The 23,940-nt window shown below is 47.6% G+C and overlaps 1 protein-coding gene across 3 annotated transcripts in view; it reads left to right on the top strand.

Annotated features, from left to right (window-relative positions):
- The window catches only part of ANKRD35 (ankyrin repeat domain 35), a 36,885-nt gene extending 15,724 nt beyond the window's left edge, over positions 1-21,161 (top strand). For all 3 annotated transcript variants that reach the window (XM_028709923.2, XM_077920020.1, XM_077920021.1), the window contains 10 exons: positions 936-993; positions 2,382-2,452; positions 2,895-3,001; positions 3,821-4,005; positions 6,160-6,197; positions 7,210-9,567; positions 10,210-10,299; positions 16,052-16,117; positions 17,506-17,603; positions 19,488-21,161. In XM_028709923.2, the coding sequence (XP_028565756.2) occupies positions 936-993; positions 2,382-2,452; positions 2,895-3,001; positions 3,821-4,005; positions 6,160-6,197; positions 7,210-9,567; positions 10,210-10,299; positions 16,052-16,117; positions 17,506-17,568 (3,036 nt within the window). In that variant the 3' untranslated portion in view covers positions 17,569-17,603; positions 19,488-21,161. The remainder of the gene's footprint in view (positions 1-935; positions 994-2,381; positions 2,453-2,894; positions 3,002-3,820; positions 4,006-6,159; positions 6,198-7,209; positions 9,568-10,209; positions 10,300-16,051; positions 16,118-17,505; positions 17,604-19,487) is intronic.
- The last annotated feature ends 2,779 nt before the right edge of the window (positions 21,162-23,940 follow it).

Here is a 23,940-nt window from a genome sequence, read left to right as displayed (position 1 = left end):
CTCTTTGTTTTATGATACTCCTGCCTGATCTTTAACGATAATCAACACCACTTGAAAACAGCCGCCCTCGCAGTGATGGAATAATTTCTGGGCCTAATCGTTTCCCTGTGATTCTGCAAGGCACACCTGGGAGGCAGTTTCAACACGGAGGCAAAGGGGGAAATGAAGAGCTGGGTGGGGTGTGAAATCTTGCGTTGAGAATCATTACAGCAAAAGGGAGAAAAGGGTGTGTTGATGTGAAGATCAGGAAAGCAGAGGGATTCCTGCTTGACGGCTTATCATCCTTCAAGGAGCCTCCGGGTCATAGAGGCCCAGGTACCCGTCTCTGTGCCAGCGATGCCTCTCTAAACAGCACCTTGGGGAGAGCAACAGAGCCGCTGATTAAGCGTTTTCTTCTTGAAGCCAGACATAATTCCTGCTGTTCCTAGATATGGGGGGGGGGGAGAAGGTGGAAACCTTTGGCACTAGGATGGGTCCATAAATCAAAATCTACATCAATGCATGCAGAGCATGTATGATGTCCTTGTTGTTTCCTGCAATGAGGCGGATGCTGCGTCCTACAACCTGGACCATCAGATTATTCTATGAAAATACATTTTGCATCTCAGATGCTGAGGCTGGCAGAGGAGGCCCTTTTCGTGGTTCCTCTGCCCTTCGAGAGCCTCAGGGTGGTGGTGTTGGCCAGGGAGAGGGCCTTCTCTGTGATGGCCCCTGAGCTGTGGAACTCCCTCCCCATGAGGATTTAAAAGCACTAGACGACCCTTTGGATCCGTTCCAACTCTACAATTCTAGGATTTTACTGAATTGGTTTGTGACACTGCTGTTTGAGGGTGTGTGTGTGTGTGTGTGTGTGTGTTGCTACTCTGAGCCTTCAGGGTGTGGCAAGTTATCAATGCCAATGAAATGCATTTTTTAAAAAAACTTCTTTCTTGCAGCATGGAGCCAATGAAGACTGTGTAGATGGGGAGAACCGAACGCCACTACATTGGGCGGGTGAGTCCTTAAATAATTCAAATTAGGTGGAGGTCACCTAGGGGAGTAGCATTTGAATCAATAATCAAATCCTTAAGCCAGACCCCAAAGGAAACCTGGGATCCTTCTCAGCGTGGGAGACTTCCTGTGCGTGGGAGATCTTCCTCCCTCCTGCCTGGAGCATCAAATAACAGCTCAGGCCTTTTGCAAGACTGTTCAGCCCAGGCTTCCTCAACCTCGGCCCTCCAGATGTTTTTGGCCTACAACTCCCATGATCCCTAGCTAGCAGGACCAGTGGTCAGGGATGATGGGAATTGTAGTCTCAAAACATCTGGAGGGCCAAGGTTGAGGAAGCCTGGTTCAGCTCTTTGGGACGCAGGTATCCTTTAAACTTTTGCCATGTAGTGAAGCACTTGCTTCAGTCTAAATCAAAACACATCAGTGGACTTCCCTACACTTTCGCCCACTCTTTCCAGACAGTCTGTGCTTTAAAGATATGTTTCTGAGCACCGTTGGGGTTTGGTTTTTTGTGTGCTCTGGAGCTTTCCCCATGAAAACCCGCTCTTTGAAGCTCCGTCGGAGCAAGCAGCAATCCACAGAAAATCTGAATAGCCATTTGCTCCAATTCAGCTTTAAAGAGCAGGACTAGCTCTGGGAGAAAACAAAGCAAAAACCACAGACACGGAGCTTTAATGCGCAGACCTCTGCCTGGAAAGAGCAGGGCAAAAGGTAAGTGTGGAAAAGCCCAATGTCTGAGTTCACTTCCCTAAACAAAAATATTTTCAGCGGGCACTGAAAAGAATACAGTGAAGGGGCCTGCCCGATGTCAACAGGTAGGGAGTTCCAACATGTGGGTGCTGCCACGCTAAAAGACCAATCTCTTACAAATGTGGAATGGGTACTATGTGGCACCTGTAGCAGCGGCAGTTCCACAGATCGAAGCGGTTGAGTGGGATAAGCTGATCCTGCAAGTAAACTGGCCCCAAGCAGTTAAGCGTCTTATATGCTAATAATAACATCTTGAACTTGGCCCAGTAATAAATCTGCAGCCAATGCAGCTCTCTGAGCAGGAGTGCTGCATGCAGACAGCGTATTGCAACCGCGCTGCAGCATTCTGCACTGACCGCTGCTTCCAGGTCAAGCACGAGGGAAGCCCCACATAAAGCGCATTGCAGCCACCCAATCTTACGAGTCACCAGTGCCAGATCTAAAGAAATAGGTGTTTTCAGATTTTTAAAAGAAGTATGATGCATTGTTTATATTATAGAGAGTGCTAGCTGGCCAGGGAGAAAACTGCTATTGAAATACGTATGTTATTTGCATGTATATATTATTATGCGTATGGTATAAAAAGCCCTGACTTTTAACCCTTGCTTTTCTCCACTTTTTAAAATCGCCCCCGCTAACAGCCATCTCCGGGTGTGCTTCCAGCGTGCTGCTCCTGTGTGATCAAGAGGCCTTCCTGGACGTCATGGATAATGTACGTCTGAACAGGCTCTGCTGGGTGTATCAAAATAAAATCTTGGGGTGATGGATTCACGGTAGTATCGGACTAGGTGCAGCTGACTATGAGTTATAGTTAGGGGTGTGATGAAGTGGGGGGGGGAGACACTCAAGAGAAGCCTCTTCTGCCCTTTTCCTTGTCCAGCTGCAACACAACAGCCCTGCTGTGCTACGAAAGTTGCTGCTGGTCCTTCTACCCTCTGAGGGCTAGAATCTTGACATCTGTTATGGAGCTTATTGGGCCAGTGTGAATTACAAGTGCTGTTGATAGTTTCTTGGGGGGGGGGGTGTCTTCCAGAACCAGTTGCCCCTCTCTTGAACAGCTGGAAGTTATATAGTTATAGCTATTACTATTCTTAATTTTAAATGCCTTCTTATCACAAAGCAAGGTTCCAAGCATCTTCTTTCTTTTTCTCCAGAATGGACGGACGCCTTTGATGATCGCTGCCCAGGGGAACCAGCCTGCTATCTGCTCCCAGTTGCTGCAGAGAGGGGCCAAGGTTGACCTCATTGATAAAGATGGAAAGTGAGTCTCTGGAGGCTTTGACACTGGGCATCTCCTGGGGATTAGCTGTGCTTCTTATGGGACATCAGCTGGATGTCATGAACAGCACAACAGCAAATCTCCTGTTCATACTTTCTCTGTTCAACCTTCATTCCTCCCATCCCCAGGAGTTCAGAAAGTCCCACTTTTTTTAAACTCAGTGAAACAGCTGTATCATCCCCCCAGGTGCAGCTAGCCTGTTGCATAGCTATTCTGGCTGGGTTATGGCCTACATAGATTGCTCTAGCCTTCCCTGTGGTCCATCCCTTGTCTCTAGGCGCAAACTCTATCACTTTAACCCTTATATCTCCAAACAGCATTGCCTTTATATATCTCCCCCTCCCCCACTCCCTCAAATTGCAGCAGATGGGGGGGGGGGAATCAAGATCATGAGCTCAGTGGGTGGGGTATTAACCCTTTCCCCCTCCACACACTCACTGGTTTGATTCAGCTCCTGCTAATGATCTCCTGAACAACTCAGCTGAAATATCTCCTGCTGTTGCCTTTGTTCCTGTGAATACAGCCTGTGGCTATTTATTTTTATTTCCGGCATGCCTGTTGCACCTTCTTTGCTCCAAGGAGCTGAAGGTGGCATGCAACATCATCCCACCACCCCCGGTTTATCCTAACAACAACCTTGTGAGGTAGGTTAGCCTGAGGAGCAGTGGCTGAGTGCAAGGTCACACCCAGTGAGCTTCATGGCCGAGTGGGGATTTGAACCCTGGTCTCCCCCAGGCCCTACTTCTTCACTCTAACCACTACACCACACTACCTATCTTTCTCTCCTCTGCTCCTGCACAGGACGGCTCTCATCCTTGCTTGTGAAAGTGGAAGCACCGAGTCAGCTGAGCTGCTTCTGCAGAATGAGGCCAATGTGACGCTTCTTGACAAGACAGGCCACGACTCCCTCTACTACGCCACGCAGGCCAAGAATCGCAAACTGAGGCGGCTGGTCCGGACTGCCCTGAAGAAGTGGAAGAAAAAAGGTAAGGGAGCGGTTGGCTGGCCAGTGTCCTGGCTTCTCAGACGCTCAACTGGGTTACTGCCAAAGACTGGGTTCCAAAATCACTATAATGCCCAGACCTAGATGGTGTAGGTTCTATTTATTTAGATGGTTCTCCCCATCCTCATTTAATCCACACAACAACCCTGCAAAGTAGGTTAGACTGAGGGACAATGACTGACCCCAAATGTCGCCTTGAACCCTGGTCTGTCCCGGGCCTTACCCCTTATTTAATTCCCACAACAACCCTGTCAGGTAGGTCAGGCTGAGAGGCAGCAACTGGCCTGAGGTCACCCAGTGAGCTTTGTGGCCGAGTGGGAATTTGAACTCAGGTCTCCCAAGTCCTAGTCTCTAACCACCACACCATGCTGGTGGCGAAGTTCAGAGCAGAGTTCTAAGGCATATGGCTAAATGCAAACTAAGACATTGTCCCAATGCCTGACATGCACCCCACCCCGAGTACCCTTTTTGAACAGCGGAGCAGGTACAATCATTTGCCTAGGGTGGTCATCCCTAGGCATGTGATTGGGCAAGAAAGCGGACACTCCTGCAAGGAGACTAGATCTCCTTGCATGGGTACAACCGTCGCCATGTTCTATTGCCACCTATCTATCTGATGTGGCCTCGGACACAAGAGCTTTCCTGGTGGGACATGGTGTCAGAATCACATCAGGAGGGTCTGCTAACACATTCGGGGCATCCAAAGACACTGAGGCGGGACCTTCTCTGGACAACCCAATCACCCCCTGCCCAGCGTCCGGATCTGCACCTCCCAAGCTCCTGGGCCTCTCCCCAGGGTGTTCCAAGGCTGGTCCAAAACATGTTGCTTCTTAACCAGTGGACAATATGGCGTCTCTTGTTATGTACTGAAGCCAGTCAGACAAGTGGTTGGATCTTAATTCAACACAGGTAACAGGACAGCTTCTTCCACTATTCTTGGGGGTAGCAAGGGTTCCTTAGGGTACAGCTAGGGAGATTCAGGTCAGTTCAGTCCGGCAAGGGTCTCAGTTTGACTTGCGAGGTCATTCGCCACAAACCACACCCACTTGTCCCACACCTGATGTCAAATGTGATGTCAGGTATATGGCAGGTATGGGTGTGGCCACAAAGGAACAGCCAGGAGCATAGAGTGAGCCCTGGAATGTTCATTTGCAAGTGGGATCAGGTGCGCTAATCCTGTTTTCTAAGGGTGAGGAAGCACCAATATCTATTTTGTTTGCAAAATGACGAGTAGAGCATAAGTGGAGGAAAACAGGCACTCACTGTAGTCAAAACCACATTTCTTTTTTCTTTTTTATCTTGTATACAATTTTATTAAGTTTTCTGTTTTACAATTTAAAATACTCGTTATACATCCTTAAGATATCAATGACTTTCCTTCTTCTCTGTTTTACAAAAACTATACCATTCAGTATTCCATTATTGCATCCATCAAAACTTGTTTACACTATTGAATTTATCTTAACGCTGCCAGTGTTTTCAGCTGTACACAATTACAGCAAAACCACATTTCTAGCACCACGCTCTCCACAAAAGGCCCTTCACCCCAAATGGCTTTGTGTGATCACAGAAGGGGTGGGGCCCCTAAGGCTCAAAGCAGGGGGCGCATCTAGGCCTCTCTATCTGACCTATAGGACTCTGCATCCCTCAGCGGCCTTGCTTCAGATTGCATTTCTGTCTCGCAGGAATTTATTGTTAAATTCTGGTAAAACGTATCTTACTTAACTGGATGGAGGACAGAGGGTGGGGGTGTACAAACCAACCTACTGTACAAAGGTAAAAGACACATTCATTATTCTCCCCACTTCTGGCATGTGGCCCTCAGAAGGCTGCTCAGAAGAGAATGTGGCCCTCGGGGTCAAAGAAGTTCCCCAACCCTGACCTTGACCACTCATTCACAATGATCAAGGTGGTCCAACTCACACAACCAGAAGCATTAGTTGTAATGTGGTTAACTGTCCAAGAGCAATAACCTTTTTTACTCATTCCACTTTCTTGTTGCTTACCAGTATCTGAGTCCTATCTTGTGACCTGGATAGAAGGAATTCAGGGCAGAGGTAGGCAAAAAAAGTGCTTTGGGGATATGCGCTTCCGGAATATCATTCCGCTAAAATCCTTTTTTTCTCAACTTCCACAGAACTAGGATGCGATTATTCATCAGAGACTGGTTCACAGGTAAGAAGGGGGTGCTTATTTGTTTAATAAACTTTTTCCTGGAAACTGCTGGAGCTGCCCTTGAAGATGTCTTGGAAACTTCAGCTGGTCCAAAACTTTAGTTGCATTATTGGCCAGTGCGCTATTTAGATCTCCTATAACCCCTGTTTTAAAAATCTGGTTGCCAGTTTGATTCCAAGCCCTGTTCAAGGTGGTTACGTTAGTGTTTAAAGCCCTAAATGACACAGGTCCCAAATACCTGAAAAAGAGCCTTTTCTCCTGCAGAACCTATCAGGTCTTAAGACTGACAGAGGGAGCTGTCTTGGTTGTTCTACCACCCTCAAAAGCTTGGGGTAGTGGCAGCCTGGGAGAGGGCCTCCTCTGTGATGGCCCCTAAGTTGTAGAACTCCCCCCTCCCCGAGGTGTGCCTGGCACTTTCATTATACAGCTTTCATCGAATACTTAATACTTTACCCTGGCCTTTGACACTTGAAACGTATATTTTTTGAACCCACATTTTTTCCTGCAGTTGTTTTAAACTGTTTTTAATATTGTGTTTAATTGCTGGAACCCACCCTAGGAGTTTAGAGTGAAAGGCCAGTTGATATTATTATTATTATTATTATTATTATTATTATTATTAATGGCCATCTGTCATGGATGCTTTAGATGAGATTCCTGCATTACATGGCATTGAACTAGATGTCCCTCAGGGTTCCTTCCAACTCTACAATTGTATGATTCTATGAATGCCTCTTGGTTGTCTGGATGGAGAATACAAACTAGTCAACTGTACAAAGGTAAAATTTACCTTAATTTATCTGCTCAGTTGTGTCTTTGGCCTCACCGACCACTGGCTGGTGATTTCAGTACCACAGACAGCTTCTTCCTGGGGGCACATCTCTGAGGAAGGAGCTATCCATGGTACTGAAACCAACACCCCCTTCCTTGCAGCCATGTGTACCTGTTGCAGATGGGTCAAAACCTTCTGCCTCTCAGTTAGCTCATGCATTGGTTTGGGTTGTGCCTCCAGGTTCCATCTGAGAGCGGGAGAGAGACTGATGTGAGTAGCCTGAACCTCCAGAGCGAAGTCGGGGACCAAAGTGATGATGAAGAAGAGGAGGGTCCTGAGTTGAAGGAGTGGAGGAGCAGGTACCGAGACGAGAAAATGAAAGTAATTCAGCTGGAACTGCAGTTGGACCAGAAAAGGAAAGAATGCGACACCCTTTTGGAAGGGTGCAAAGTGACAAAGGAGAGGGTCTGGGACCAGGTGCAGGAGATCAACCAGCTCCTTCCTGAGGGGGGCGGAGGGAGCCAGGGCTGTGAGGAGCTGAGCCAACGCTACAGCCGCGATGCCACGGAAGAGGATTATTACCTCAACCTCTTGGCCGCCCAAGTACAAGAGCTGAAGAAGAGGAGGAAGCAGCAGCAGGAGGAGGAGAAGCTTCAGAAAGAGCAAGCCAAAATGGCGGCCACGCAAGAAGCAGGAAAAGAGGAGCCAAAGGCCCCTGTGGCCCAGGAGGAGAAAGTCCTGTGGCCTGGCGAGGAGGAGGCCGAAGAAGGGAAACGCCGCGACGAGGAGCTGAAGCGCCTCCGGGACGAAGTTGCGGCAGCCCTCGAGGAAAAAGAGAGTGCCGCGAGGAGGGTGCAGGAGATGGAGGGCCACATGGAGAACATGAGGGCCGTGATCAGCGTCTATGAGGCAAAGAAGAAGGCCCAGAGCGGGACGCTGAAGGAGATGGAGGCCCGTATGCTGGAGCTGGAGGGTGAGAACCAGCAGTTGCGTGGGCTGCTGGCGAAGCACCTGGGAGAGTGTGAGAAGGCGGGGAAGCAAGAGAGTGGGCTCACCCCTGGGGAGAAGCTGTCCCTGTTCCTCACAGAGATGGAGGAAGAATATGCCAGAGTGCAGAGGGAGAACGCTGAGGTGGCTTTCGAGAACGAGGCCCTGAAGTGGGAGGCAGAGGAGGCCCTCAGGAGCAAGCTGCAGTACCAAGCGGTGCCATCGGGGGCGGTCAAGAGGAGCGTGTCCGCCTGGAAGAAGATTGTGGTGGGTCTGGAAGGAGCCCTGGCTAAGTTGGAGCAGGTGAACTTTGCTCTCCTGGAGAAAGCCAGGCCTCTCCGGGAAGCCATCTTGGCCTCTGGGTCGAGAGTTGTGACCAAAAGGAATGGGTATCACAGAGAAGAAGAGAATGGTATCATGGAGGATGAGGAGAAGCTGCCCGCGGGTGATGCCAAAGCCCTTGAGGAACTGGGAAAAGCCGAGAAAGGCAAGAGCCAGCTCCCTGAGGGCTCTTCCGGGCAGGTCAAGCTCAGGCCAAAGCCTGAGGTGGCAGAAAACAAGGCCCGCCCCTGCCGGAAGAGCTCCGACCTGGAGAAGGAGGTGTGGGACCTCAAGCAAAACAACGGCAGCCTCGTGAAGGAGCTGGCAGAGCTGAGCAGGGAGAGGGAGAAGCTCCAGGAGCAGCTGAGGGGTTTGTGCTCTCCAAAAGATGGGCCTGCCGAAGCAGAGACACCAGGGAGCTTGGTGGAAGAGCTGAAGCAGACGGTGGACTCTCTGAACCAGCAGCTCTCGGCCGAGAGCGAGGAATCGAGGAAGCTGCGTCTGAGGCTGGAGGCCCAGAGGAAGGAGATGGTATCCGTGAGGGACACCTTCCTGAGGCAAATGTCCAAAGAGGCTGGCCACTTGAGGCCAGAGAATCTCGACAGCTGCATCTTGAAGGAGCTGCACTGGAAGCTGGACAACGTGGTGAAGAAGCAGAACGAGGCCTTGCAGCTGGTGTCCGAGATGGAGGAGGAGAGCCACGCCCTTGAGGTGGACCGCAGCCTCCTTGCCAACCACAACGGCCTTGACTCGTCCATGGCGGAGGACAAGGTCTGGCGGGAAGGCTCCTCCGAGGCCTCAGATGCCATCGGAGACAACTTGAAGGTCAGGCAGCGGATGAGCGAGCTGGAGGAAGGCCTGCAAGAGCTGAAAGGGGTGTTAGAAGCCGTCCAGGTCTCCCTGGGAGGAAAAGGCAAGGAGGCCGCCCGGCTGAAGGAGGTGCTCGATCGCCTCGTCACCAAGATGGCCGAACTGCGCCAGGAGGAAGAGGAGGCCCTCAGGAAGCATGAGAAAGTCCGTGGCATGCTGTCCGTCAGAGCGCAAGCCCTGGGAGAGGAGCTGGCCGCCCTTCGGGAGAAATACGAGGAAGAGAGCGGGGAGTGCTCCCGCCTCAAGGAAGACCTTGCTTCCGAAAGGCAGAAGAACGAGGAGCTCATCGCTGAGGCTGTTGAGCATGAGGAGGAGGTGGAGGAGCTGAGAGGGAAGTCCCAGATGATGGAAAGCACGATGGAGAAGATGAATAGGAAGATGGAAGAGCTGGCCAGGACCTGCCAGGACAGAGAAGGGAAGGTAGGAGGAGTAATTTTGAGGGCTGGGGCGGCTCACCCCTTTCGGCCTTACGCCTTTATTATTTGTGTCCAACCTGGCTAATGTAGAATCAGTTAAAGCAAAGCAGTCCCTGCCCACGACATGGAAGGGGAAGGGACAGGGAGGGAAGAGGGGGGAAATCCAATCTCAGCCACCAGTTCTTGTTTATTTATGGAGATATGTAAATAACGTTATATCACAAAAATATATCAAAGCCCAGATTCTGAAACAGCTGTTCCTATAATGACTGGCTAGCCCAGTTCAAGGGTATGAGGTGCCCGATAACAGCTGAGTTTTTATGCTTTTAAGAATGAATGTAATATGTGAGAATTGGTCATATTTTTAGCAGAACTAGTAAATTTGTCAAGATCAAAGGAGCAAGCGGGGAATTAGAAAAGATCTGTGCGATAACTTCACTGGAACCCTGGCATCACTGGGCCTGTCTGAATTGCAAGGGCCATCTTGGGGGAACAGGGAACAAATATTATTGTTCATCTAGTCCAACCCTCTTACAATGTTATTACCCCATCCTATAGATGGGAAGACTAAGACTGAGGAGTCTGCTCAGGGATTCCCTGCAATAGATTTGACTTGGATGCCACCTGTTTTATCATATCCCCTCAGATCAGGAAGTTGCTGAAGGAAACGGAGAAGCTTTCAAGCGAAGTTCTTAATCTGCGCAGCGAACGTGCCCGACTCCAGCTGCAGAATGAAGTGAGCCTTGGGGGTCATTGTCCCCAAATTATTTCAGTTTATAGAGACTGCTTACTATCTATCTATCTATCTATCTATCTATCTATCTATCTATCTATCTATCATCTATCTATCTATCTATCTAATTATCTATCTCTATCTATCTATCTATCTATCTATCTATCTATCTATCTAATTATCTATCTCTATCTATCTATCTATCTATCTATCTATCTATATCTATCTATCTATCATCTATCTATCATCTATCATCATCTATCTATCATCTATCTATCTATCTATCTATCTATCTGTTCAGTTTCTGTTAATTGGTTCTCATGGGAAACTTGCAGATTCTGGCTGCACACAATTAACTCAAGGCAGTGTCAATTTACTCTTGGCAGAAAGCCCAGGTCTGCTTGACCTAGAAACTACTTACTCTGATTGGTTAACGACCAGCACTCTGCTCTGTTATCTAGGGAATGCTAGCACAGTTTGATGTGAGGTGTTGTTAGGAGTAGAAGTGCTGTGTATGGTTTTGAGAGAGAGAAAGAGAGGATTTATTTTGCTTTTACTTGTATGCAGAAAACTCTGCTGGTTTTATTTTCTCCTTTTAATAAATCCTGTAAATAGTTATTCTGAGTCTAGCTGACTAGTCATTACTGCCGCAACTAGCTTCCTCGCTGTGCAGGAAAAACTCTGCTACGTTTGGGCTAAAGCCAGTAGGGCTATGCCTGACACTCCAAAGTTCCATGAGGTTATGGGCATTGTGCTGCCAGCCTGAGTTGCGGTGGTGTCAGCATCAACGGCGTTGGTTCCTGTAGTTCCAGAAGTTGTTGTTCCTGTTGGTGCAGCAGATGGACTCTGGCTGGTTCCTGACCGTGGTGAGCTGGTGACGCAGCGGACACAAGGACAACAGCTGCAGCGTGTGAGTGCTGGGTGCTGTGGTTCCTGTTCTTTCTCTCGGTGGTTGTGAGTAGCTGGTTCCGGGTTCCAGGGACATCGCTCTCAAGATGGCCTCACAACCAGTTCAGATGGCTTTTGAGCGTCTGAATGACTCCAATTACTTGCTGTGGTCGGAACGCATGCAGCCAGTGCTGCAGAGGGATCGTCTCTGGCAAGTGGTGAGTACGTTTCCTGCGAAGCCTGATGATGAAGACCTCGATAAAGACCAAAGAGCAAGGGCCACAATTGTCTTGGGGCTGGAAGATTCCCAGTTGCCGTATGTGAGGGGAATCAAGACAGCTAGAGGTGTGTGGCAAGCACTTAAAGAACTCCATGTGCGTGAGACAGCGGTTTCCAAGCTGTTCATTCGCAAGGCATTGTACAAGGCAATGTTAGAGCCTGGGGTTACAATGCAGGAACACCTACACAGTTTACAGTTAAAGTTTGCTGCGCTACAGGAAAGAGACTGTACGTTAGACCAGCAGGAGAAGGTGGCTATTATTTTGAGTTCTCTCCCGGAAAGCTGGGATAATTTAGTTTTGTCTCTAGAAGGCATGCAGGAGCATGATTTATCAGTCAGTTACGTTACTGGGCGTTTAATTGAAGAATGGCAGAAGAGGCAAGAAAGGTCGTTGGCTGCAGAGGCTTCTACAGGTGGGCGGTTTGGGAGGAGTTCTCATGCCGAGCCAGAGGTGAAGCAAAAGCAGCGTACCGGTGAGGAGTCAGCGTTTGCTGTTAGGCGTTGTTTCCGATGTGGGTCTTCAGCACATCTAAAACGACAATGTCCGGAGTTGGTCAAGTCTCAGTTGCCGGTGCAGGAGCAGAGACGAGATCAGCAGCAGCAGCAGTGTAAAAAGAAATTCTTCAAACGAAAACAGTCGGCTCAGCTGGTGACCGGCGAGGTCAAGATTGCTGATGAGAAACAAGCGGTCTGGGTGGTCGATTCGGGAGCATCTCGCCACATCGTAAATACAGATGAATTGTTTGTTTCCAAGAACTCAGCACAGCGCAGCCAGGTGGCTCTAGCAGACGGAAGTACTTCCGAAGTGATTTCGGGGGGTGCAGTTTTTGTTCCTTGTCTTCGTGAATGCCTGCAAAATGTACTTTGTGTGCCATCATTAAGGAGCAACCTGATGTCTGTAGATTGTTTGCTAAAGGCTGGGTTTAAAGTGTATTTTGAAGGAGACAGTTGCATTATTAAGAAGGCTGGTGAGATTTTAGGCACTGCTAAGTCAGAGGGAGGCTTGTTTTGGCTTAAAGCAGGATCTCAAGTTGCAGCAGTAGTCAGTAAATCTCAGCCTGCAGTGAATAACAAAGCTATACATGACAACTGTGTGCACTTATTGCATAGGAAAATGGGGCATGCTTGCTGGAAAAGTGTACTAAAAATGTCTGAATTGGCTGATGGGGGTAATTTAAAGAGTTGTAACAAGTACCTTGATTGTAATGTTTGTAAAAAGGTTAAAACCTACAGAGTCTCTTACCACAGAAGTGACAGAGTTAGTGAGTCACCGCTACAGCTGGTTCACATGGACGTAATTGGTCCATTTGCTGTAAGCAGGGGTGGATCGCGTTTTTCACTAACAATTGTGGATGACGCCACACGTTACTCTTGGGTTTTTCCCATGAAGAATAAGGGTGACCTGTTCACTAAGTTTAAAGGCTGGGTGGCATCTGTGGAAAGATTTCTGTCCATTAAACTCAAAAGGATTCAGACGGACAGAGGTGGTGAATTTATGTCAAATGCCTTTAAAGATTGGTTACAAAAGCGTGGCATTGGGCATAGAAAAACGAACATTTTTTCCCCAGAGGAGAATGGCGTTGCAGAGCGGAAAAACAGATCTTTACAAGATATGATGTTTGCCATGCTTGATGATGCTGATTTGCCCATGTCTTATTGGGGGGAGAGCATGCTCACCGCGTGTTATCTCCAAAACAGGCTCTTTCATCAAACAATAGGTACAACCCCGTACTTTAAATTGTTTCAGAAAAAACCCAAAATTGATCATTTGCATGTGTTTGGATCAAAAGCCTGGGTATTAATTCCGAAACAAATGAGGAAGAAGGGAGATCCTAAGACCAAACAGTTAGTGTTTGTGGGTTACCAGGAGCTGGGAAAAGGTTTCCGTTTTGCTGAAGGGACAAATGGCATTGTGATCTCCAGGAATGCCAGTTTTTGTGAACATAGTGGCTGGGAGAGACTACATGCCAATACTGAGGTTTGGTTTGAACCTTCCCAGGAGCTTCATGACTCTGAAGGTAAACACAGAGAATCAGAGTCTGAGGGGGAGGAAAGTTCAGATAAGAGCTCTCAAGAAAGTGGAGTTAGCCAAAGACCAGTTGCTAAGCAACAAAAGAGAGGTCGTAGTTCTGAGGAGGAAAGTGGGTCAGAAGAAAAATTTTCTCCCAGAAGATCTAAAAGACAAAACAAAGGAGTGCCTCCGGTGCGTTTTTCTCCAGATACTGCAAATGTGTTTAGTGTGATTGCAGAACCCAAGAGTTTTCAGGAGGTGTTAAAGTTACCAAAAGAGGAGGCAGAGCTCTGGAAACAGGCAATGGAGGAAGAGATGTCCTCTCTGAATGAGCACAAGGTTTTTACACCAGTAGCAGTGCCTGAGGGGGCAAAGATTGTAGCAATTGTCCAGTAAGTTCAAAGTGAAAGACTTAGGTCCGGTCAGGACATATCTAGGGTTGGAAGTGTGCTGGGCCCAAGATGGCAGCTGTCTAATTAGTCAGCAGAACAAAGTTAAACAACTACTGACTACATACAGGATGCAGGATTGCAAAGGGGCAGTGGTGCCTATGGATCCAGGTTTCATAAAAACACTTCATGTAGATGAGAGTCCTGAATTTGAACATCCTGATGTATATCACTCTGTAATTGGAAGTTTATTGTATCTAGCACAGTGGTCCAGACCTGATATTAGCTATGCAGTAGGCATATTAAGTAGATTGGTCTCAAAACCCACACTAAATGCCTGGAAAGGGGTAAAACAAGTTCTGAGGTATCTGAAACAGACAATTGGCTATATGTTACAATTAAATTCTTCAGAGGATGAAATGTTGAGTTGCTACTGTGATAGTGACTGGGGAAATTTGCCGGATAGAAAATCTGTCACAGGACTAGTCATAATGGTCGGTGGAGCTTTAATCAGCTGGCGGTCACGCAAGCAAGATGTTGTAAGTGTGTCATCAACGGAATCAGAGTACGCCGCATTGAGTGAATTGTGCAACGAGGTGATTTATTTCAAGCATTTGTTAGCAGATTTAAATGTAAATTGTGGAGAACCAGTACAAGTTTACATTGATAATCAAGCTTGTATAACATTAAGTAAAACAGAGGGTTTCAAATCGCGTTCCAAACATATCTCTGTAAAATACCAAAATGTACGTTGCTGTGTACAAGACAATGTAATCACCTGTACTTATGTATCAAGTGAAGAAAATGTAGCAGATGTATTAACTAAACCATTGGCAAAGGTAAAGAACAAGCAAATGTGCAAGGGTTTAGGTTTGCTGGAAAAATAATCTCCTACATAGGTGTATTTGGTGTTAATTGTCCAGCAGAATCTGTGAGGGGGTGTTCAGTTTCTGTTAATTGGTTCTCATGGGAAACTTGCAGATTCTGGCTGCACACAATTAACTCAAGGCAGTGTCAATTTACTCTTGGCAGAAAGCCCAGGTCTGCTTGACCTAGAAACTACTTACTCTGATTGGTTAACGGCCAGCACTCTGCTCTGTTATCTAGGGAATGCTAGCACAGTTTGATGTGAGGTGTTGTTAGGAGTAGAAGTGCTGTGTATGGTTTTGAGAGAGAGAAAGAGAGGATTTATTTTGCTTTTACTTGTATGCAGAAAACTCTGCTGGTTTTATTTTCTCCTTTTAATAAATCCTGTAAATAGTTATTCTGAGTCTAGCTGACTAGTCATTACTGCCGCAACTAGCTTCCTCGCTGTGCAGGAAAAACTCTGCTACGTTTGGGCTAAAGCCAGTAGGGCTATGCCTGACACTCCAAAGTTCCATGACTATCATCTATCTATCTATCTATCTATCTATCTATCTATCTATCTATCTATCTATATCATCTATCTATCTATCTATCTATATCTATCATCTATCATCTCTCTCTCTCTCTCTCTCTCTCTCTCTCATCTATCTATAATGCACTGGAGTAGTGTTGGACTAGGACCTGGGAGACCAGGGTTTGAATCCCCACTTAGGCATGAACTCACTGGGTGATCTTGAGCTGGACATTACCTCTCAGCCTAACCTACCTCACATGATTGCTGAGCAGAGATGGAGGCACACTGAGAGGGGGAAAATGGTAGTTTTAAATAATGGCAATATTTGAGCAAAGCAAACTGGAGGTTACACTGAGAGGAATAAAGTGGTGGTTTAAAACAAGGGTTAAGTATAGTGAAAAGGGAGTTGAGCAAGGTTTTGCTGTGTTCTACCCACCTCCACTATTTCTCCTTGTTAAGACTTCCTTAAAATAAAATAAAAAAGCCTAGCCGCAGCCCCTCCATGTTCTTCCCCTCCCAATCTATTCAGACCGCTCCCATTGTTTTAAACCGCCACTTTTCTCCCTCCTCCTTTCTTACTCCCATCCCGTGTCCCCTGTTGTTATTGATTTATTACTTTTATAGTTCACCTTTTCCCCCAAGCAGCTCTAGGTGGCATACATGGTTCTCCCCTCATTTAATCCCCACGACAACCCTGTCAGGTAGGTTAGGCTGTTGTGCAACCTGCACCTGAAGTCCCCCACCGTTTTTCTGCCAGGAGAATGTCTGTGGACTTCATTTCACTGGCTTATTCACTTGTATTTCAGGTTGTCCAGAAGAACCACCAAGAGATTGTGGCCATCTACAGAACGCATCTGCTCAACGCAGCCCAAGTAAGCATTTCAGAGGTGCTTGTCCCTAAGCCTTGAGAGGAGGAGATATTCCTTCCCAGAGTCTGGGATCCAGAGGTGGACCCCTGGAAACTTAATAACTTTGGGGGGACAGGGGATGGTGTTCCAGTGGGAATAGTAAACCTCTGCTTCCCATGCCAACCCTCCAGCTGTTTTGGAGTCCAACTTCCACCCGTCCCAGCCATGCTGGGGGCACTAGGTTGGAGAAGGCTGCTGAATACCATACAGAGTCAGAAGAACAAGGGCTGATCTATGCACACAGCAGACCTTTCTCTACTGAACCCCCTCTCTCAGCAGATCTGGACTGCATGTTTCAAAAACTCCCAGATGGGGATTATTTTTTATTATTGAAAAAGGCATATTGAACTCTGGCATGTCAGGAAAAGAAAACTAGGCTAGAAATGCCCCTCCGTGATGTCTAGCTTTCTCTTTGTGTGGGGATGTGCTTGTTTCTGTAATAAGGGGAGGAGCATCCAGTCACATGATCTCTTGCCAGCAGTAGAGATAGAAGTCCACAATGAAGGGCCAAGGTACCTAATTGACAGTTCTGGAACAATACATGAGTATTGTTCTGCTATCCTTCAAAATACATATTTCTCTAGATTTTTTGGTGCAGTTTCCCAGTCAATAGATATGTTGCAAACATTGCATGTATGGTGTGTGTGTGTGTGTGTGTGTGTGTGTGTGTGTGTGTATAAGGCCACATGTTTTAGCGGAAATAACATACCAATAAATCTATAGATTTGTACATTAGTAGAACTTCCAAATGTCACTTGTATTAAGATGAATAAGGTTTTAAGATTGGATTATTAAGAATATAAGGCTCTAGGAACGTGCATGAATAAGTTAATACAATGGAACCAAGAGGGGGAGTGGAGGGAAGTCAATTGAGTTAAGATTTATGATATGAATTGTTATAATTGATTCATTTTGTTTTGTTTTTATACTGTTTTTATATTTTATTTTTGAATTTTGCTTTTTGAATGTAAACTGTTATAAAAAAAGATAATAACATACCAAAAGGCATTTTGCCATGTCTCCATTAGGCAAAACGGCATATAGTGTGGTATAGTGGTTAGAGTGGCAGACTATTAGGACTTGGGAGACCAGGGTTCAAATTCCCATTTGACAGAGAGGCTTACTTGGTAACCTTGAGCTCAGTCACTGCTCCTCAGTTTAACCTACCTCACAGGGTTGTTGTGAGGATAAAATGGGGGGGGGCAAGTGTGCCACCTGGAGCTCCCTGGGGGGGGGGGGATGGACTAAAAATTCAATAAAATAAATGCAGGAAAGTGACTATTGGAAGAAATCTCAGCTACGATGCTGGTGAATTTTCCCAGGGTCTGATGTGTGGTGTTTCTCCAATTCAGGGTTTCATGGATGAGGAAGTCCATGCGATGCTGCTGCGGATCCTGAGGACAAACGACGGTTGACTGGCAAATTTCCAGGCCCCCCACTTTCCCTTCATGTGAGATTGTTGTTATGTATTTTTATGGTTGTGAACTGCTCTGTGACCTTTGGATTCAATACAAATTTTAAAAAATAATAACAACAGTAATAATAGTACAGTGGTACCTCGGGTTAAGAATTCGTTCCAGAGGTCCGTTCTTAACCTGAAACTGTTCTTATCTAGAGGTGTGCTTTTGCTAATGGGGCCTCTTGCTCATAGCTGTCAACGTTTCCCTTTTTTTAAGGGAAATTCCCTTATTCCGAATAGGATTCCTCGCAAGAAAAGGGAAAAGTTGACATCTGTGCTCTTGCTGCCACTGCGCTGCTGGCACACGATTTCCGTTCTCATCCTGGGGCAAAGTTCTCAACTCTTCCAGGTTAGCGGAGTTTGTAACCTGAAGCATTTGTAACCTGAGGCGTTTGTAACTCGAGGTACCACTGTAATAGTAATATTCTGGTGGCTTGTAGAAGCCACCAACCATCAAAAATCCCAAAAAGAGAGCGGGGGAGGGAAGCTATTTTGCACACCCAAAGAACATGCTCAGAGCACTCAGAATACTTTCTGAGCCCATCTAAAGTTCATTTCCTTCCCATGTAGTCAAGCAGGGACGCGGACTTATAAAAAATATTGGGGGGGCCCGGGAAAGCTCATGAATAATAAATAAGCTCATGAATATGCAAATAAAGTGGCGCCGCCTCCTCGTGAGCGAATAGGGGAGAGCGTGCTGCGCCTATTAATCAGCTCCAAAGGAAATTGGGTGGAGCTTTTGCTCGGGAGGGAGGGCAGGAGGCATGCAGCCCGCCCCTCCTTGGGCTGGGGGAGGGGCGGCGATGGCGCTCTGCTGGAGGGGCGCCGGAGATTATTGGGGGGCGGAGCCCCCCCAAACGAATTTTTGAGGGGGCTCGGGCCCCCTCAAGCCCCATGGAGTCGGCGCCTATGTAGTCAAGCAGATTTCTTGCTGCATTGGGTTAGGAATCGATTCCAAAATGAAGATCAGGACCTGCAAGCAAGTGCTGCCCCCAAGAGGCGAGACAGCTCTGCTGCAAAGCTCATGAATCCTATGCCGATTGTGCTGATCCACGGGCCCAAAGTAGCTTGGTGCAGGGATACCAAAGGACGTCAAAAGCGCCCTTTATTAAAGAAAGGTGTCATCTTAACAACACAACCTGCAAAGCCTCGCTGCTGTTACATACACGAGTTGGACACCGCAGCAGTGAGATGTCGTCATGACTTGTCTGCCAAGCATTAATATGTTAAGCATTACTTACACACCAAGCGGGTGGCGCTATGGTCTAAACCACTGAGCCTCTTGGGCTTGCTGATCAGAAGGTCGGCGGTTCGAATCTCTGCAACGGGGTGAGCTCCTGTGGCTCGGTCCCTGCTCCTGCCAACCTAGCAGTTCGAAAGCACGGAGTACAAGTAGATAAATAGGCACCACTCCGGCAGGAAGGTAAACGGCGTTTCCATGCGCTGCTCTGGTTCGTCAGAAGCGGCTTAGTCATGCTGGCCACATGACCCAGAAGCTGTACGCCGGTTCCCTCAGCCAATAAAGCAAGATGAGCGCCGCAACCCCAGAGTCGGCCACGACTGGACCTAATGGTCAGGGGTCCCTTTACCTTTACCTTCACACAGCAAGCAAACTCAGAGGCCCCTTTCCAACTCTCTCATCCGTCTCTCAGATAAGGGAGTAGCTGGCAGGCAGCTCATAAGAAGCCTCTCCTCTCCCAACTAACTGAACCCAAATGAAGCCTTCAAAGCAGATTAACACATGTGAGCTCATTCTTGCAGCAACGAACAATTAGCCCTGGGGTTATCGTGACTACCAAGATGGCGTTTTCGGGCGTTCTGTAACATTTTCAATGTTTGGTTCTACACAGTGTTCGAATCATTTTCTCATTCCAGGTTTCCGTTCCATGGCAGAGGCAAATACCGGGAGGGCAAGAAGAATCCTGGCCTTTGGTTCCTGCACCTTTCTAGCATCAAGACACCCATCCACACACACACACACACACACACACACACACACACACACACACACACACACCCCTCTTCCCAGAGGTCAGCTTTGATTTCCGGAGTCGTCCAAGTGGCAAATCCATGCAGCAGGGAGCAAAGATTCCATACCGTGATGCCCACCCATGTGCTGTACTGGGATATTTTTTTTGTAAAATAGTATTATATCTTCCTCTGTCTCCCCCCCACCCCACCCCCTGACACTTTTCTTTTTAAATTATTATTGTAGAATGGGGAATATGGGCTGGGCTGGTGAACAGAAAGGAGAGTGAGCAATGGGGGTAAAAGAGAGAAGTGAATCAATATCCCCATCTTGAAACTGGCTTATTCCAGGGCGATGGGCCTTAGCCCCAAGGCATTTTGATGTCAGAGATAGCGAGATGCCCCCTGCAGCTACACAGTTGACAGTGGGGTTTTCCCTCCCTGGGGTCAAGACCCAACATACATGGCCAGATTAAGACCTTTAGAGGCCGCAAGTAATGAACAGAGCATGGTGCCCTCTCCCACATATTATTTAAAATAAAAACCATGCTATAAACCATAAAAAGAAGATGTTATTTTTTTATTTTAAAAAATCGATCAATATTAGTAGGACATCCCCTGACTCTAGGTAGGGATAAGAAACAAAAAGAGAGCAGAGAAATTGGGGAAGACAAGTGGAGAGTGGAGGTTAAGGTCACCCAGAGTGTGGATTTGAACTCAGGTCCTAGTAGTCCGGCACTGTAACCTGTGCTAGGCAGGATAACCTGTGCCTGGAGTCTCTGGCAGAGTGAACATGAGAGGAGCCTTTAGCTGGCTCAGGCCAAGGGCCCATCTAGTCCAGCATCCTGTTCTCACAGTGGCCGGCACCAGATACCTGTGGGAAGCCTGTAAGCTGGATTTGAGCACAAGAGCATCTCTCCCCTCTTGGGCTTTCCAGTAATTGGTATTCAGAAGCGTTGCTGCCTCTGGCCCTTGGACCATTGTGCCTAGGAGCCATCCATCACCCTCTCCTCCATGAGCTTAGTCTGCCTATTGGGTGATCCAGAACTGTCCGCTGTAATGAACGGGAGTAATACTCTTGTGCTACTCCTGCTCATTTCAGCAAGGCTTACGCAAGAGGATGCCCCATTGCGGACTGGGTCCCACGTGCCTCTGATCTGCCCATCTCCCCCTCTGCCATCCATAGTAGTGCCTCACATCCACTGTCTGGGGCAGCTGCTTTCCCCTCCTCTGAAGGGAGGGTGGTTTTTAGGTTAACGGCTGAGCCCTTCTGCGAGGATCACGGCTGTGACAGTTTGCACAAGTTGCATCCTTCAGCTCTTAGAATCATAAAATGTTGGCAGGTACCCCAAGGCCATGCACTCTGACCTCTGCCAAGGATTATTTGTTTAATCTCGTTTGGATCACCTAGAGAGGGGTGGTTGCTGCTGCTTCATCTTAAAAAAGATCTGTGCTGCTGTGTATTTAACAACTGTGTGAGAAAGCGTGCATGCTTGAGTTTAGTTTTGTTTCTTTAAAAGAAAAATGCAGGTTGCATTGAGTCCTGCGGAAAGAACTCAAATAAATTATGTGTGCCTGGCAGTAATGCCTTTAGTCTGTTGTCTCTTCCCTCCTCCCCACACGTCTATCCCATGGGTCACCCTCTCTGAGCAGGTCAAAGGGCTTGTGCATAATTTTGCTTCACTCATATTTTGATCATATTGTGTGCAAGTTAATCCCATCACTGCTCCCACCCAGTGAGAGCTTTTCTCATTGTCCTGTGGCTTTGCCTTGCGGAAACGCAATCTTTGGGGCTGAATTGGATCTTATCAGTTGTATAGAGAGCCTGGAGAGAGATCTGCTTAACCGAGCTTCAATTCAGCGGGTGGGCTTGAATTTTCGCAAGGTGCAATCGCAGAGGAACGAAAAAATGCTTTCGTACCTGGGAGATATGACACCATCAAAATATGGTTCAAGTGAAAATGTGGATGAGCCCCAAAAGTCTGGCTGCTGGATCAGACCAAGGTGGGTGCTCATCCAGCACAGCATCCTCTTTCCAAGAGGGCCCAATCAGATGCTTCAGCAGGAGCCAATCAGATGTCCACAAGCAGGACATGAAGACAACAGCCTCGCCGCACACTGTGGCTCCCTAGCAGCAACAGTGGTACATTGAAAGATACACTGCTCGTGGCCATGGAGGGTCCTTATAACTATTGTGGCAAACTGTCAGCGATAGGCACCACATCTTGTGGCAGTGAAGTTCTCCCTGTGACAATATGCATGCTGGTTGTAGCTTAATTCCGGCACAAAATTCCTTTTCATGCTGTATGATAAATATGGCAGCCGTCCAGCAGAGTGTCTCTACGTATGCTTCATTCTGGTATGGACAAAATTAAGGGGGGACTGGGGGCCGCGGGAAACGGTCTCTCTCGTTTTGCAAATTCCCTCAAATGGCATAACCCGTTTTTAAGAAGGGAGTCTGGCAAAGTGAACCACTTTCAGGTCCACCCTTTCCTTTCCACCTCTCCCCTTTTTCTGCATTTCTGTTCCCCCAATGGACCCCCTGTGTTTGGAGGGGTCCCCCTCCCCCTCCAAAGCTAACTAAGCAAGAGCAGCCAACCTTCTGCATCGGCCCACAATGCAATGGGAAGCCAGGGACAAAAAACCTGTTTCCATAGAGAAAAGGTGGAGCGAATGGGAGAGTTGGTTGCCAACCCAGTTAGGGAACAGAGAGAAATAGCCCAGTTTTCAAGCTGATGACCTTCCCAGAATTTCACAGGGCAAAAAAATAATAAAGCACTTTTTTTAAGGAATGGGAACCTGCTGGGTGCTGTGTACAGAATACAGAATTGCTGCATCCTCTCTGGCTCAAAGTCCCTAATCCTTAAGACAGGGGTGGCCCGTCTCATTTTGCCACCTGAGACAAAATGGGGATTGCCACGGTCTTCTGCCACCCATTGCATTACCCCCACTTCTGTCGCCCCCAGGCCCCAGCTCTCACCAAACTCGACAGCAGCCAGGTCACTCCTCAAAGCATTGCCAAGCGACTCCTCTGCCTGGGATGAAGAAGATGAACGGCAAAACCGCACACCAGAACCCCACCTTGGCGGCAGAAGTGCATAGCTGTCAACTTCCAGATTTGAAAATAAGGGACCAGCACCCTCGAAAATAAGGGATCAGCAGCCAAAATAAGGGATCAACAATTACTTTGATAAAATACATATTTTGTTGTGTGCAAATGGCTTTAGATACCTATTAGGTCCATAAATTACCATATAACATATATTCAACACACAAAAAACAGCAACAATTTGTTGTTGACAAAGCACAGCTGGACATAGAAAGGGCCCCATTACCTTCAGTAGCTTATTTAAGGGACATCATCAATAAGGGACAGCAGCGGGACATGGCCCTGGGATAAGGGACTGTCCCGCCAAATAAGGGACGCTTGACAGCTATGCAAGTGGCGGTGGGGCAGGGGCAGTTCTGCCACCTGAGGCCAGCACTCCATATCACCTTAGGGGCAGGCCAGCTCTGCCTTAAGGAGGAGCTTAAGAAGAGGTTGCTGGATCAGGCCACTGGCCCATCTAGCCCAGCCTCCTGTTCTCATAGTAGCCACCCAAATGCCCCAATGGGAAATCCACAAGAGCCTTCTCCTCTTCTGTGCTTTTCAGCAACTGGAAGCTTCGCTGCCTCCAGGGTGTAGACAATGTCTGCCAAAGATGTGAGCAAAGTTTCCATTTGCCCTGGAGTGGGGATTCCACCCCTGGCATTGCTCTCGCCCCCCCCCATCCCCACCCATCAACAGAACAAATCGCAAATGAAATTATTAAATATGCATTTACTGAATTGATCTGCCTTCTGCTTTTATCCGTTCTGAATTTGTCCGATGAAACTGACACGGTTGGTGGAAAGCCTTGCCAACTTCCTTGTTTGCTTGGTTTCCTTGAAAGGGACGCTGGAAATGGCGCACAGAGTAATTATAGTCCATTTTTTAAAAATGCCTTTGGGAGGAACTAACACAAAGCTGTTCCCCTGACTGTGGCCGTTTCACCAGAGACTGGAGAGAAGGGGTAGTGAAAGGAGATGCTTATGGCCCACTATGCTGGAAGATCCAGGACAGACCACAGCTTTTCTCTATGCAGAACAAAGTTAAGCTATGGAACTCCCTGCCACAGGAAACAGGGGTGGCCACCAACTTTAAAAGAGGATTAAAGATATTCACAGAAGAGAGGGCTATTGATGGCTACTAGCTCTGATTCCATAGTCGGAAGCAGTACAGTGGTACCTCGGGTTAAGTACTTACTGTAATTCGTTCTGGAGGTCTGTTCTTAACCTGAAACTGTTCTTAACCTGAAGCACCACTTTAGCTAATGGGGCC

Source organism: Podarcis muralis, chromosome 16 (genome assembly GCF_964188315.1).
Source record: "Podarcis muralis chromosome 16, rPodMur119.hap1.1, whole genome shotgun sequence".
Lineage (NCBI taxonomy): Eukaryota > Metazoa > Chordata > Lepidosauria > Squamata > Lacertidae > Podarcis > Podarcis muralis.
This window is presented reverse-complemented; position numbering and strand designations above follow the sequence as displayed.